Source organism: Grus americana, chromosome 29, assembly GCF_028858705.1.
Source record: "Grus americana isolate bGruAme1 chromosome 29, bGruAme1.mat, whole genome shotgun sequence".
NCBI lineage: Eukaryota > Metazoa > Chordata > Aves > Gruiformes > Gruidae > Grus > Grus americana.
Genome location: NC_072880.1, coordinates 2495256 through 2511690, shown reverse-complemented (window position 1 = coordinate 2511690; position 16435 = coordinate 2495256). Strand labels below are relative to the sequence as shown.

The 16435-nt window shown below is 51.0% G+C and overlaps 1 protein-coding gene across 1 annotated transcript in view; it reads right to left on the bottom strand.

Moving 5' to 3' along the window:
- Nucleotides 1–4268: 4268 nt before the first annotated feature.
- The window catches only part of OTUD7B (OTU deubiquitinase 7B), a 30371-nt gene continuing 18204 nt past the window's right edge, over nucleotides 4269–16435 (bottom strand). The window contains exons 5-12 of the mRNA XM_054806322.1: nucleotides 12577–12678; nucleotides 11553–11680; nucleotides 9580–9692; nucleotides 9018–9145; nucleotides 8130–8279; nucleotides 7757–7871; nucleotides 6516–6600; nucleotides 4269–5754 (exon numbers count right to left, since the gene is read on the bottom strand). Coding sequence (XP_054662297.1) covers nucleotides 4447–5754; nucleotides 6516–6600; nucleotides 7757–7871; nucleotides 8130–8279; nucleotides 9018–9145; nucleotides 9580–9692; nucleotides 11553–11680; nucleotides 12577–12678 — 2129 coding nt within the window. The 3' untranslated portion in view covers nucleotides 4269–4446. The remainder of the gene's footprint in view (nucleotides 5755–6515; nucleotides 6601–7756; nucleotides 7872–8129; nucleotides 8280–9017; nucleotides 9146–9579; nucleotides 9693–11552; nucleotides 11681–12576; nucleotides 12679–16435) is intronic.

The window sequence follows — 16435 nt, the reverse complement described above, 5'->3', positions numbered from 1 at the left end:
AAAGGAAATTTTCCTCGATCCTCAGGAAAGAGGATGCTGTGCTCCACAGCGGCGAAAAACCCAAGAAACCCCCAATAATTAACTTGATGAAGAGCAGCCCCCGGGGTAGGGAATTTGGGACACGAAGGGCTGGGACACCCGGAGCCCGGCGGGGCTGAATTCCCCCCCACCCCATCCCCGGAGGCGAAGCGGAGGAAGAAGAGGCACGGCCGCTGCCCAGGGCTTATTAATTAGTTGAATGTCGTTTATTGTCAGTGAATCTATGGTAGCATAAACGAAGGATGCGGTGTACAGCCCGATTGCGACGCGCCATCTAGTGCTCGCTACAGCGGTGCTCGGGAGGGGTAAAAAAAAAAAATTAAAAAAAAAAATCACCAACCTAATATTTATTTAATTAATTAAAAAAAAAAAAAAACCCGAAAACCAAAAACCCAAACCAAACAACCAACCTCTTTTGTGAATAAACGATCGCAGAATTAATTCAGGTCACTTCTCGTAGGGTTAGCGATAACCAAAGCATCCCATCAGCCTTCCCCACGCAGGGGCCGGGTAACATCGGCGAAGGTAAATGCTCGTTCGACAAAATCAAACGCTCGTTAACGGGTTTTGCGCACCCTTAAAGAAAATCCTTACTGCACCCAGGGCCCCACGGCAGCAACGCTTCTTCCGACGACACCATTAAGTGCACTTATTTTTAAGACCTCGGCATCGAGTCGCAGCTTCCCCTTCCCTGGCCGATGGGAGAAAAAAAAACCTTCCCGGGGGGGGGGCAGATTTGGTGCTTTTCCTCCATGAAAGGTGCTTTGGGGGCTGAGGCGCTCTCGCTTTCCCACCCCGCTATTAAAAAAAACAAAAACCAAACCCAAACCCCGTAGATGCCAGAAAAATATCCAGTCCCACGCCCCGAAAACATCGCGTGGGCTTTAGTGTGTTTATGAATGGGAGCCGGCGGATGGTAGGTATCATCTTTCAATAAATATCATTTGTATTTAATAGTCCCTTAAAAAAGAAAAAGAAAAAAAAAATTAAAATATTTAGTTTCACCATAAAGGAAACAAAAAGGACCTGAAAAAAATCCTTGGTGGTTCTGAAGAAACGCGGCTGGTTCGGGGCGACCCAGCTGAGGTTGGGGCTCGGGGGCGCTTGGGGAAGAGGCGAAACTCTGCCCTTCATAGAAAAAATACTCCGCAAAGATTTCTCCTCGTTGCCTGAAGTTCAGCGGTTTGGTTATTTTTCCCATTTAGATTTAAAAAAACCCCCAAACCCTACAAATTCTACTAACCGCAATAAACCCCCAGGGGCTGGGCACGGAGGATCCTGCAAAATCCCTCCGGCGGTGGGAGCCCCGCGTGTCCGACCCCCCCCTTCCTCCGGAGAACAACTTTTTGGGGAGCTCTGCCCCTTTTCCTCCTCACCCGCGGAGCCAGGGATGGGGACGGGTTTGTGTCCCCTGGGATGGGGACGGGTTTGTGTCCCCACCCCGGCAGCCACCTGGGCTCACCCGCTCCTCCGAGAGGGACCACGATACCATTAAACTTCGTTAATAAGAGCGCAAAGCACCGGCCAGACTTGTTCCCCCCCCCCCAAAAAAAACCCAACCCCAAACCCCTCGGGAGGAGGAAGAGCGACGGCATCTCTGGGAATGATTTTCTCCTAGGAGGATCCGTTTTTTTTCCCCTTAAGACAATATTACGCGCAACTCTCTCACGTTTACAAGATTAAAGCAAAGCTCCCGTAAAATCCCCGCTGTTTTTAACAGCCGAGATTTCCCGACGGCGCTTTGGGACCGGGTCCGGTAAATCAGTGCCAGGCGCTTCCCCCCCCCGCCAGCATCCATGGGCTTGGCACGGCGGCAGGATGGAGTTAACCAAAACGGAGCCAAATCCCCCTAAACCCCCCCCCAGGAACCGCTGGTGAAGCGTCGCCTTCCGTGGTGCCCGGCGCCCGCTCCGACGGCTTTCGGCAGGAGCTGGAGGATACTCCCCGCCCCCCCCCGAACCGAAATAAAGTCGCCGCTCCGATTCCAGGCAAAATAAACCGGCAGAAATTGGTTTATAAACCTAAAGTGAGGTTTTTGTTTGGGGGTTTGGGGTTTTTTTGGTTTTGTTTTTTTTTTTTAAACATTTCAGCTTAATATTTGGGGTGAAGCAAGAAATGGCTGCAGGGTAAGCGGGGGTGAGAGCCTGCGGCGTTTTACCGGTGCCGTATATTCCCGCCCCTGGGTTAAAGTACAGCGGAATTACTGTAATTCGAGGGAAAGATTCGCTATCCGGCATTTCCTCCGAGATAAAGAGGACGCGCGCGGGAGCCACCCTGCAAAATCGCCTACGGGAGCCAAGCCCCGGGTGCATCCATGGGATGTTAAAGCCCTTTCGCAGCCGGGCAAGGCTTAACCATGCTCGGCAACTTAATAAAACCAGAGAGAACAACTTAAATCAGAGTTAAACCATCCCCGGGATATTGAAAATCTGGCAACAAGCAGCTTCGATGGTTTGACCCAAACCGTTAGGACCCTGTGCAGTTGCCTCCTCTAGAAAAGGCCTTAATTTGTGGGGTTTTAGGTTTATATCAAACTGGAAAAAAAAAAAACAAAAAACCAACCCAACCCAAAACAAACCCTTGTACGTTAGAACCGAGCCTTAGGGGTTTGGTGAGAATAAGGCTTCGGGTGATTCTCAGCGTTAAGTACACTTTCACCGCCTCAGCCCGGTTCTCTCGTCCCTTCTCCCCGGGAAGGGCAGCGGGCAGGATCAGCGCGGGAAGGGATTGCATAGTTTGCTGCCTTCTGAAAAACACCCCCCCCCCGCCCAAAAAATAATAAAAAAAAAAATTAAAAATGAGGGAATGTTGTAAAGCTTTGAATTACCGGTATAATTCACGGTTTATTTTCAGGTGGTAAAATGCTGAACCGTGCTCTATACAGGATCGAGTCCAGTTTGGGATTTGAAGTTACAAAAAAAAAAAAAAAAAAAAAAAGGGGGAGAAAAAAGAGAAAGGATCTGTGCAAACATTGCAGTGCTAAAATTAAACCCACCCTGCAAGACGTGAACGGGAGCGTACGGTTCATCCTACGCCGCAGGGGCTGGGACGGGGCGGGGGGAGAAGGGAACGTAGTGGAGCACGTCGAGCGCGTGAGTTAGTTACGGGTTCGTTTTCCCCCCCGCCCCGCTCTTTAGCCCTATTATCAAAAATATCTTTTTTAATATTCCTCAGCCTAAGGTCAGTTACGTGGCTCAGCAAAATGGAGCCGAGTTAATTCGATTCAGCAGAACAGAGGTAGTACGGAAGTAGCTTGCTCAAGTAGAAAGAGTTATCGCGGGGAGAGGGGGTGTGTGTGTGGGGGGGGGGGGGTGTGTGTGCCCACGTACGGCTGCGAGCGCCCGGCAGCCCGCTGCGGATTTACCTCCCGGTGCTGCGGGATGCTCTTTGTCCTCTCTACTTCCCCACGCCGATGGTTATTGCTGGGTGGAGACACTGACCTTGTTTCTTGGCTTAATTCTTACTAAGTTGGGTCAACCGTACCGCAAACGGAACGGTTTTTGCACAGTACTTCTGCAGGAAAAAAATAAAAATAAAACCTCAAAACCACTCAAGCACTGTGATCGCCTCCCTCCGTCTCCCTCCCGCCCCAAGAAAGAATTTAAAAATAACGTTTTAAAACCAGAGTTGAGCCCGTCAGAAGGGCAGAGCCCGGAGCCCACTGCTAAGAGATGCTCGGAGACATCCGATGGGGCCGGGCTCAGATGAGTTCAGCCAAAAAAAACCCCCAAAAACCAAAAAAAAAACCCCAAAACCAAACCCCAATAACGTCCAATTCCAACTAAGTTTCGCTCAGTACCAGCAAAAAGAAACATCAAATAAAAACAGCGTTAAAAAAGAAAAAAAAAAAATCTCTTGCAATTAAAAGGTTTGTGACGTTCAAACTGAAATCGCTGGGGTGTTTTCGCTCGCTTCGGGGCGGTTAGCGACGTCGGAGTCCAGCTGGAAGGACCCGCCGGGGTGCTGCTCCCCGTTCGCCTTCTCCGAAAGCTTTGGTCTGCTTTATTGGATCGTTTTGAAGAATTCCCCCCCCCCCCCCCGCCAACTCCTTCCACCCTGTGCTCCAACCTGAGCACGCCCTCGCTAATCCTGGTCACCCTTTGCCAGAAGAAGCCTCTTGAAAAGCATCTTCCTCCCTCTCGCAGGGTCTCCGGGAGGAGGAGGAGGAGGGGGGGGTGATTTTTCTCCCCCTGCCCGCCCTCCCTCCCGCCACCCTCCTGCATCACCTCCATCACACCAGCCAAATCCCGTTTCTCAGCCCATCCAACCAAATACCCGCTCCCTCCTTCCCCAGACAGGGAGAGGAGCGCGGGGCGGGGTGAGGATTTTAAAGAAAAAAATAAAATATATATATTATTGCATTCCCCATCTCTCATGGGTCCCAAGATCGGCGCCGGGGCAGGGCGCTCAGAACCTGTGCACAAGAGCCTCCCGCTCCTTGCGTTTCAGCTCCTCTTTGTAACAGCAGGAGCAGAAATTCCCAGTTTCTGGATGTCCGTAAAAACTGCAGTTTGGCTGCTTGCATTTGGTCTGCTGAACGTTATAAAGAACTCGGCTTTTATTTTTATCCGCCGGCGTTCCTTTCTGCGAGCCGTCCTGCTCGAGGTATTCCCTGTAACCGTTGCTGTGCGGGGGGAGGCAGGCGGAGCCGTCGCAATCCGACGGGTAGGCGGGATGGATGTCCGTGTCCGTGGGGGAGAATCTCCCCGGGTGGGAAGGGCTGGGTTGGTAGGGATTCGGCCGCGGCTGGGTGCAGTGTCTGGGTAAGGTGGCGTAGGGAGGAAGGCTGCTGCAGGAACCGCCGGCTACTTGCCGTCTGCCGTCTTGGTAGCCGGGGGGATGCGACCCTTCCGTGCTGTTGACCACGGAGGGTCTGGGAAAGGTGAAAACTCCCGAATAACCGGAGGGAAAAGCTGCTATTTTAGCGCCTACGGCCAGATCCGGGGTCTGGATGGTGTATGCAGGGGGAGGCTGGGGGTAAGCGGGGTTGAGCATCGTTTCCTCGCCCTTGTGGGCGTTCGCCTCCGGCTCCGGCTTCTTGGCAGGGCCGGCGCTCCCCAGGGCCTTCTTCTCCGCCTCCTTTTGTTTCTGCTCGGCCATAAAACGTTCCTCGGCATCCAGAAGGTACCGCTGGATCATCTCCTCCTGGTACTGGTGACGGTTGCTGGTCTTAAGGTGGCCGGCGAAGATGAACTTGCGCTCTCCCTGCATGGCGGCGCGGAGGATGCTCAGGCTCAGCCTGACGTCGGTGCTGTATTTGTAGGGGTCCGACGGCTTTTCGGGGGCTGCTTTACCCGGGCAGGTTTTCTCCCCAGGAGCTGACAAATCTCCTTGGGAAGATTCCTCTTTGCTGCCTTTCCTTGACTTCAAGGATCCCTTCTTCTTCTTCTCCAAGGTATCTCCCTGCCCGTTGCTCACACCTCCCTTGACGGTTTTGCTGTGCATCAAGCCACCCATGTTCTTTTTTAGCTTGCTCCCCAAAGTCTTGCCGAAGCTGCCGAGCTTATTGGCAACCGAGTCTGCCCGTTTTTTATCTTTTTCCTTATCCTTTTCTCGGTCTTTCTTTGGTTTCTCTTTGTCCTTGCAACCCCTGCTGCCACCGTTGCTTGCCGAACTGCTGCAGACCGATTCCTTGTCCGACTCTCCCGACTCCGCAGCTGAACGAGCATCGTCGCCCGCGGAGGCCGTCGGGGATTCCGGCTGGGCTAAAGGCGCCTGGGGAGAAAGAAAATATATATATATCAAAGTCCAGAAAGTTCCTCAATTAAGGGTTTTCGGGCTGAAGGTGAAACAGAAGCAGGCGCTTGCTTGGAGAACGGAGGGGACAACGTTCAAACGCTCTGTGACACGTCCCCGGCAGCCGCTCCGCGCATCTCTAAACGTCTCAACTTGCCGAGCTTTCGGGGGAAAAGCTAGAGAAGAGGAAGGGGGTGCTACCAGTGAGGGGGGGGCCCAACAAATTCCCCCTCTGGTCACCCACACAGGTGGCGGGCACCCGTTTCCCTGGGGTCACGGCATCCTCCATCCCTTCGCATCAACGTCGATACGGCTGAGACGGGGACGGGTTACGGTATTTCTGAGCAAAACAGCCGAGAGGATGCGGCCGCAACCAAAGGTCACAACCAAAACGGCACCAGTCGAGCTTTGCTACAGAGATGACGCCTCGATAGTTTCAGACAGACCAAACCAGCTCATATTTAAGGTTGGAAACTCCTTTAAAAAAAAAAAAAAGCGCACACAAGGGCTGCGCTTTAAGTTTGTGTGAAGAGTTTAAAAAAAAAAAAAAGGCACGAAAAAAGCGCACGCGCAAAAACCAAGTTGTTTTTCTGCCCAGAGCAGCGTTAGCCGTCATTTCTGGAGGCGCAGACAACCTCGCGTGAAGGAGAGCGAGCCGGCTGACGGCTTCACGCCTGCTGCCCTGCAGAAAGGGGGTTTAAATAATTAAAGAGTAAAGAAAATACTCCTTGTCTCTTTACCTGCATGTCACAAGGCAACGTGATCCATTTAACATTCATGTAGCTGTGCAGCAAGTGCAGCTTTGCTTCCAGTGATAACGTCACGCTGAAATTTCAAACAAGGATAAAAAGAAAAAAAAAGTTAGAGGCAAGTTTCACTTTAATAACTGAGGTTTTCTCCTCCATATTTACAGTTATTTGCCCGTTGTCTTTCTGTTACAAAGTGAATTTTAACACAGCAGGTGTAAATGCATCGAGACAGCGGTGACACAAAAAAAAAAAAGCGGCATTTTTGTAGCCTTCCAAACCTTTCAATGAGACCCAAAATGAATAAATGAGATTCTTGAATGCCAAAATCAAGCTTGCTACGAGTTAAAACAAACTCGACAAGTAATCTTGCTTGGACATGAGACAAATAACAAAAAAGTAGATGTGACAGATCTAAACAGAGCTAGTTTCAAAATGATTCTCCTCTCCACAAAAACAACTGCAGAAAAGACTAAAGATGTTTTGGCAAAAATTTCCACTTGTCAAAAAAAAAAAAAAAAAAGAAAAAAAAGAAAAAAAGAGAAAAGAATTCTTTCCACTAAAAACACAAGGACAGAGTCTTTTCTGCCGGCTCCAAACCCTTCAAAATGAGACAGCGCATCGGTAAATCCCCCACTGAATTTTAATACTTTGATCGTGGAGGTTTCTAGGTTTCCTAACGCGAAGTCAGATGACGGCCCGGTCGTGCTTCCAGCCCTCTGACCCAGCCCTCCGCCCTCCGCCCACCGCTGCTCGCTTCTGGCTCAATAACAGGAAATTCGCCACTACCAAACCACGGCTCGCCCGTAGTCCGACTCAAAAATAGGAAGGGTGTCTGACTGCAAGGCGTCATCCTCCCAGCTCCGGGGGCCCACGCTCCGAGATCTTCGTTATCTCCGAGCGGGGATAGAAGGCTGGAAAAATAAACTTTTTTTTTTTTTGGGGGGTGTGTGTGTGAATACAACAGCCGGTCTGCCGTCGCTTCTCGTTTCTGAGCTACGCCTAGTCTGAAGCTCTAGGATTTGGAGCAACCATCTCTTTGCCTCGTGGAACGAAGCTGATGAGATGTCACAATCCTACCCCAAAACGTACCGAAATCGGGGCATCGGAAGTAAGAGAAATAACGTTCCATCCCCACCGAATAGGTTCGTACCCCGAGTATAATTTTCGCCCAGACACAAGGAATCCCCAGGTGGGGACAGAGCGACGAACCCTCCAGGCTCCGGTTCACCAACCTGGCCAGCTTGACGTTGTCGCTGTCGTCTTTTCCCCACTGCCATTCCTTCCCGGGATCCACGGCAAAGTGCACGGGGAGCAGCTTGTGTTCGGAGTCCGTCAGGGGGATCACAGCTACGCGAGGGACAGAAAACCCGCTTTTCGCACCCGAAAGGGCAAACCTCGCCCGTTAGCAGCCAAGCTCCGACCGCCCAACAAGAGCATCACCGATTTTGAGGACAACCGGCAGAATTCCCCTCCCTCGACCTGCTGGCGACGGCAGCCCACGAGCCGCTGTAAGCTCACGTTGCCGGCTCGTGTCCCCCCCACCAAATCCTCCTCCGTGGTGCCACTCTCGATCCTGTATCGATATAAATCTTATTTATCACCTACCTTGATCTTTTGTGGGTTCTTTCTGCTCCATGGATACCAGGGCAGAAAAATGGGCTTGGTCGTAAGCCAGTACCAACGGAGAACGATGGCATTTGTTGGCTGGGACCTCCAGGGGAAGATAAATCCCTCCAAAAGGAATAGGGGCAAAGGCTGGGGAAAAAAAATAAAATGGGGTGGTTAGTTTTCACGATAGGTTAAAGAGTTAAGAGTTGTTTATACTGAAACTGCTCCGGAACAAGCTGCTTGCTTCATTCAAGGTTTCACCTGCAATTATCTGTCACCTCGAGGGACAGTACAAAAAAAAAAAATCAAACCCGCAACCCAAAATAGGCATCTATTTTACATCAGGAAGAACGCAGTTGCAAAATGAACTTGTATTTTCTATTAAAAAAACCCCCCTTTTCACTCCTCCACAAGACAAGTTAAGATTTGCACGCAGAATGACGGTAATTGATTAATCTTTTCTGACAGGAAATTAAGTCTGCTAGTGGAAAATACGACACGCAGGGAATGGAATTTCCCATCTCTACACACACGTGCGGGGGCAAAAGAGAAAAAATAAATTAAAAAAAAAAAGTAAAAATCACACGGATGCTCTTCGAAATAGCAAAAGACCAAACTGCGACGCTGAACTGTGTCTCGTATCCGTGTGGGAATCACCCACGGCACCCCGCAGCAGTTCGACGCACCCCGCGCTCCGCTCTCCGGTTCACGATCCGGCTTCATCGAGCGAAAAAAGCTCCCGTGAAAACGTGCGGTAGAGAGGAAACACGCGGTTTGAGCCCGGATAATTCCTAAAGTCTTCTAAAAAATGAAAAAAAAAAAAAAAAAAAAAAAAAAAAAAAAAAAAAAAAAGAGAGAAAAAGAGAAAAAGAGTGGAATTCTTACCTTCTCCCCCCGAGTCCCGCAGCATCGTGTCTGCCACCACCACTATGGGTCTCTTCAACACGTGGGCAAGGACGAAAACGTGAAACTCCTCCAGGCTCTCGTAGACCGGCTCTTCTGAGCTTTCCACACTTTGGGAAATGAGAAATTAAGTTTTCCACCTCTTGAGTATTTAATCGTTGCTTTTTAAAAAAAAAAAACGGGATGGGGTCTTAATGCCTCTACGTGGCTGCCTGTAAAGTTCGCTCTCAGCTCTAATTTGAGATTTTTAGATCTAGATCCTAAAAAAACCCGTCCTATTCAAAGGCAAGGGTTTGTATCCAGGAAATACCGCGGTGCTGCTTGGCGCTCGTGGGAGCCTCTTATCTAAAAAGCCTCAAAAGTGGCGTTTGTTTGGGATGGCCGCGGCGATAAAGTGCCCTTGAACTACAGAGCGAGCACCGTGGAAATCCTCAGCTTTCGTTTCCAAGTCTCATTTTGGAGCCATCAACGCGATAAACAGGAGAAAAAAAGATTCGTTCGTATTATTTTTTTTAATTCAGTCCCCCCCACCACCACCACGTACCCTCCGCAGCCGCCCCCGTTGGTGCCGTAGTGCACGCGAGGTTCGCTGGATGCCAGCTTGATCAGCTCGTTCCATTCCTTCTGCCACTCCTCTTCGGTATAAACTAGACCGGACTAGAAAATAGCAAATAATAAAAAAAAAAAAAAAAATTTAAAATCCTCAAAGTAAATATTTTCCAATCTATAAAAAACCTGCAGCGCGGTTTTTATACACGCAGCCACCACTTTTCTCTAGGGATTTATGCAAAAATCATCGCTATATTATGCAAAAAAAAAGGTGTGCATTTCCAAATCTGTGTTCTCAAGCCAGCCGGGGAGATAATCTGCCTGAAATGAAAGTTTGCCTTTTTTGTGGTGTGGAATTAAACGTTCCGACCCACAGAACGAGAGGAAACCTTGACTGTCACACTAAATACGAAAGTATTAAGGATGACACAAGCTACTGACAAGGGACAGCGGGACAGATAATTGGAACTAGTTAAAAGACAGAATTTATTTTCCTTCAAAAAAACGACGGAAGACACCACGGCATCCGTAAATATTCAATTCGAGGGCTGCTTTGGTGTTTCAGCACAGGGGGAACCTAAATTTTACTCGCGTTTCCTTACGCGGTGATTGCAAAAACATCCATTCTGCAATCGCAGCCTCACCCTCCTCCTCCTCCTCCTCTCCCCGGCTCCACCGTCAGAGCTCCGGCATCCAAACCCAACATCCCAAGTCCTCAAAGCTGCCAAAAAAACCTTCCAGGCGCGCGCCAGAAGTAACCCGCGGCGTGTTCAGCCTCTCCGCTTGGTCAGGGAGGGATTAATTAAAATTTCTCCGCTCCCGGTTACGTCGTCAACGCGAATTCTTTCATCACCGGTCCAAAGCTCGCGAAGCAAAGCGCGGGAGGAGAACAAACATCGCGCTGGGAGCAGGTTGTGAAATTCGGAGCAGCGTCCGTCCCCCTGGGCTGCTGCTTTAGGAGCGTATTTGGAAAGGAGCAGCTTGTAATCCTCGACTTCCAGCCGACCGCTCATGCGGTACCCGGGATTCCTGCGCCACCCGCATCTCCCACCACGGTCCTTCGGCTCGGGCTGAGGACTACGACCAGGACGCGCCGCCGCCGCATCCTCTACCCTGAGTGTTTTTAAGTCCTTTTAACACCTGCAAGTCGCAGGACTTTGCTGACAGCTAATTCTGGAGCGCGCAGTTTAAAGGGATGCGTAAAAGCACGCTTTCAATAGCGGTAAAACCTCCGATTATTTATTAACTACTCTGCTTCAAATAGGGAAACACGTTTTTGGTTTTGGTTTTTTTTTTTTTTCCAAACTGCCAAGATACGAATCTTTGTGCCCTTCCAAAAATAAAGAGGAAGCTGGAGAGTAAACAACATCCTTCAGTGGCAGGTGGAAAAAAAAAACAAACAACCCCAAACCCCAAGTTTACCCCGTTCACAAAAAACCCCCCAAACTATCTCAACCGTCTCTCACGAGGACGTTTAACTTTCCACCTTGACAAAGTCACCCCCCTGCTTTCGGGGGGAACCCGTGTCACAGCTTTGAGAAGCCCTTTAATGTGGCAAGTTCACAAATTTCCTTTTTTGGTGGAAGAGTTTGCTTCACACTTCGACCGAGGCGCATCTCGCTGATCTTTATCGCTGGAGAGACCTACGCCACAGCGTCGCTTTTCTCTTTAAACCCCAGCACGGCCATTGCATCCTGCTGGATCTTAAACACCCGGAGGGGACGTTTGTTTTCCCATCGATATCGGGCATAAACCGGTTCTAATAAAGATTTTTCCTACCTTGTAATAAAGAGAATTTTGCCGTCGGTTAGATTGAAGGATACGTCTCGTCGCGGTATCGCGAGCCGGGGAGCGGCCCAGAATTTGAGACAGATTTTATCACGATAGGAAACACCTCCCAGACCCGTGGCTTATTTTTATCACGACTTTCCCCTCCGCGAAGAGGACGGCGTTCGCTCTGGTTCCTACCTCCTTGTTCTGCTGCGTTTGCTGCCAACGCCACCTCCGCTTCAGGGCTTCCCGTTCCACGCCTTTATCCATCAAGGTGTAAAGGGATTTGCGGAGCATGAGATCTCGATCGTGGAAACCCCACATACCTGCACAGGAAGGCGGGAGGGGGGGGAGCGGAAAAAGAAACAGCGGCAGAGGATTAGCAGGAGCTGGCGGCGCTCCGTCGATCTGCTGAAGTCCTGCAACCCGCCAGGAATCAGGGGAAGTCGGTAAATTGGGAAACGAGAGGCAGAGAAATGCGAGTTTCTCAATTTATATGATAAAATTCCGGGTTCGAAGGCTGCGTTTTCTGCCGGCAGCCGGTTTTCGTGCAGCTGAACGGAGATGCTGCCACCTCCGCTTTCAACTCCAAAGTATCTCACAGATGTAGCAAAATATTTAGGGATAAAATCAGATGCCCCTTTACAATGACATCTGATGGGAAAATCAGACCGGGTTAAACGAGATCGTGGGTCTCGCCGTGTCCGAAATACAAATACGAAGGAAAGACATAACCCTGCTGATTTAAAAAGTCTGGAAACCTCAGAAAATTTACTACGCTCGCACGTGACAAGATGAAGTCACTGGAGAGAAACCTGGGAAACTTCGAGGTGCAAGAGGAGGGAAGGGGCGGCTCCGTTATTTCACGTTTCCTTCAGAAATCCCGGGAAATTTGCCGAATGGAAGGGGAGAGGTATTTCAGAAGTACACAAGCTATCGGCAGCCCGGTTCCTTCGACCCATTCCTCTCCTGCACCGCGACCGCTTGCACGCTTACTGCCGCGGCGGCCGGGATGAGCGGCAGCATCCCGGTTTCCCATGGCAACGGATGGAAACCCCTTGGTCCTGCTCCCAAAGGATGGTCCTGAGCTCTCCTCCCAGCGATCGGCCGCTTCCCCGGGCTGAGCCGGAGAAGGGAAACGGCATCGGCACGAGGCGCTTTCCCAGGTCTGAAGCGAACCGGTTTGTTATTTCGCCCGTTGGGAATTAAATCAAGCTCTTACCCAGGGAGGCGGCGTGGAGCAGGCAGTTCCCGTCGCCGGTGGTGGCCAGGGGAAGGAGCCTTTGGCAACTGGGATCCACGTTCGCCCACCAGTTCAGACGACCTGCGAGGATATTTGAGAGCGGAAAAAACGGGGCCCGTTACGCGACGTGGGACTGGAGTGTTCATCCCCCCCCCAAAAAACCACCGACGAGGACGGAAACCTGCTCGATTTGGAGGGGAACACCCAAAGAGATGAGCAGTTCTGGACTCAGCCCATGGCTGGAGGAAGGAAGGAGCCAAAACGGTAATAATGCAACAAAAAGGGGAGACTGGAGTTGCAAAACTTCACGGGGATGCGAGGAAACAGCCGGGCTGAACTTAAGGCCACACAAATTAGAATTAAAGCTGGAAACAGGAGCCAGCCCAGCCAGGACTTTAACCCACACCAACATTCTCCTCCTCCTTTTTTTTTTCCCCCGACTACGTTACTTATTTCAAAACCCATCAGGCTGAAAAACCCTCCGTAAGTGCCCGTCACGAACGGTGCCCGACAACTTTTCCAGTTAATAACCGCTTTTCGGTTCTTCTTGTAACCAAATCACTTCTATTTAAACCATCTGCCACCGGTCATTTTCCTGCTCCCCGGTTTAGGTACGATACCGAGGGACTTTTCGCTGATCCCAGCAGCTTTACCGACGCAAACGCGAACCGAGAGCGCTTTACGCCATTTAAAAATAGCAGCTTTTTGGTAATATAAGGCACTTGTAGTAATTCAAGTCAAGAGCAGCTAAAAATAGAAGCTAGGAAAAAATTAACACGCGCGTTGCAGTCAAGTACAGCGCGACTGGAGGTTAAACATTTGTCAAGGAAACGAAGTCGGGCTGAATTAGGACTTTGAACTTAGAACCCAGCCTGCGTCTCACTCTGCTATGCCCTCAAAAACAGGCGCTGCCTCCCTCGGCTGCGGCTTTTTCCGGCAGCTTTTCTGCAGCGGATTGCGTGCAACAGGCAGCTTTTTTGGCTGGGAGATGCTGTTCAGGCTTCTGAAAAGTTGGGTTTAAATTGCTTTTGAAAAAAAAAAAAAAAAAAAAAAAATATCCCCAAAACAGGCCTTTCCCAGGATTTCTAACCTCTCCCTGCTCCCGAGCACGGTCCCCGCCAGGGACCCTGACTCTCAAACACAGGATTTCTTGAAATTGTTTGCACAACCTCAGCAACAGCAGCTGTAGGAGAGCTAAATACAGAAAACTTGGTTTTAAACACAGATAAACACAGGAAAAACAGAAAAACGCAGAGCTAACTGCAACGCCAAGCGGGGAATTTCTTTTCTCGGCGTCGGGAAAGGAACCCGTTGGGAGTTGAAAAGTGTTTAGTACACAGCCCGGGGACAATAGCTCCGCTCGGAAAAGCCGGCTATTTTCACTCAATATAGCTCCTGGCACAGCGACGTCGCAAGCCCGCGCCAAGTGGCACGGGGCCAGAGGAGCGAACCGAGCAGCAAAACGGCGTCTCACAAAAGCTAACCAAAAAGTAATGCTACCGTAGGCAGCCCTGCTGCTTATTTTTTTTTTTTTTTTTCCTTGATTTATCCGTTTCACGTCGCTCCTGGAGAATTTGCTGCTCTTTTCGACGGCCAGGACGGGGGTTCAGCGGTGTTTGCATCTCCGGTCGGCACGTCGGAGGTTGCGCAATCTCTCGTTGAGCCAAGTCGGGTCCGATTCGGAGGGGACACACCTTGGGGAGGCATTTCTACTCGCAGCGTGCGGTCACGCCGTGCCGCGCACGGCCCCGGTGAGGCAGGCAGAGTAATTTGCACAGATTTCCAGTTACGCAAGAGAAGTCACCTCGGGGGAAAAAAAAAAAAAAAAAACCACCGAAACCTGCATTCCCCAAACCCTTTGCCGAACGTTTTGCTCGTATCAAGGCGGTGGAAAGGCCAAGATGCGCCCTGGAAGGATTTAAAACAAGATATTTCTCTGCACGCGGTTATCAGGAGCGAGCCCTGATGGCTCTACGAGAAAGGTAACTGGATTCAAGAGCACGAGGGATCTTCCCGCTCAAGCGAAGAGGTCAGCGACAGCTCTTCCGCGCGTCTGAAGAAGCCCACGGGCATCGAGAGTCTTCCTCCGCATCCAGCGCCGCGGCTCTCGCGGGGTCCGGCTTCACCCCGCAGCTGGTTTCGCTCCAGAACATCTGTTTGTGCCAGCAGAGATCGGGGACCCGCGCGCAACCGGCGTACGTTTTGCAAAATACCGTCGTTTCTTCTACCAGGAACCGTCGAACTAGGTCACGGCAACAGGAAGGAACGCTCCTCCCAGCCCCAAGACGAGGATTGACTCATCCAAAAACCAAACGGCTCCCCCTAAGGCTACCGGGGAATCCAGCGCCGTAATGACAAGGCCGTCGTCTCTGCGTGACGAAGGTAACGTTCCCGGGGGCGACTCGACCTCGTGCTCCTCAAGGCCGACGTGACGCATCCGACACGAATGCCCGCCGCCACCTCTGCGTGGCGACTGCAGACCGCTGGGGGATCCCCCTGCCGCTGAATCATGGTGAAGGAGCAGGATCTCCACCTAGAAGCGGGTTTAAGAGAGACCAAAAAAAAAAAAAGGAGAGCAGCTAGAAAAAGCGGCACCTACGCTCGAAGCGAGCTCGTTTCGCCCGTCTGAATTGAGATAGTTCATCCGCAGCCTCTTCTGCCAAAACGACGCAACCCACGGCGGCACGTGTGTCTCACCAAGAGCTCAGCCGTCTTCCTCCCGGCCTTGCCGCCGAGGATGACAGCGGAGGGGCTGAAGGCATCGCAGCAGTGGTCTGGCACCCAAATTCCATGCAGGTTCCACCTGCCTTTTGAAGCGAGGCGGACCCAGACGCGAGCTCCCCTCTCCTGCTAAGAAAACCAGTCTGGACAGCGACTTACGGGCGAAAATATTTGTGAGTCGGATGCCAGGTAGGTAAGACGGAGCGGGGGGTGCGTTTGCACACGCGTGTCTGACCACGCACGGGCTGAAAAGCTTCTCAAAACCCGGGTGACGCGTGAGGAGACACCCATTTCTTCGGGTGCCCGCTCCGAGACGCGGGCTATTTACGCCCCAAGAATGAGGAACCCGTTTGCCGCTCCTTCGATGCCGTTCCCGCAGCAAAGCGAGCACGCCGCTCTCTTAATAGTCCGCCTACAGACGTTTATCAAATCTCGGTCCGAAGTGCGAAGCGCGAGGTTTCTCGCCAGTTTTCGAAGGGGATTTTCGAAGGGGCGCTTGGCACCGCGTGACGCGGGGAGAAAACCTGACCTCGGAGCTGAGGCAAAGCCCCGCAACGCAGGGCTTTCGTTCGGTCCTTCCCGGTTTAGTTATTTTTTCAACGGCCTCGGGCAAGGCACCGCCAACTGCTCCTCCATTTGTGCAAGGAGGAAAAAACCCACTCCGCAAGCTTCAGAATACAGGGCAAGGCTTCATCCGTTCAGGTTCGTAACAAAGAACGCAGAGGTTGTGGCAAGGGCCAAATTTTCAGCTCCACCAAGACCTTTTCACGCGACTCTGAGCACGCCAGAAGCTTTCCAAGAGGATGCCGTTACAATTTACGGCCACTCTAAAGCACGCTTACTCCGCCGCAGCGGTGTAAAGGGATCTCCGGATAGAAGAAGAGTATCCGAACGTTTATTGGTCTATAAAATATTTGCTTAATCCCCTAAGGACGGCGCGTACTAAATTAATAACGGGAGTCACCGGAGATCACAGCGCCACGCTCAAAACCCTACTTCGAATTAAGCCGGGAATATTTTATATACGCAGCAGGGCCCTTTATTAAACACCCATTTATAAGGAACCCAGGTACATATTGCAGATACGTTTTAGCCTTCAAAAGGCACTTCGAGCCCG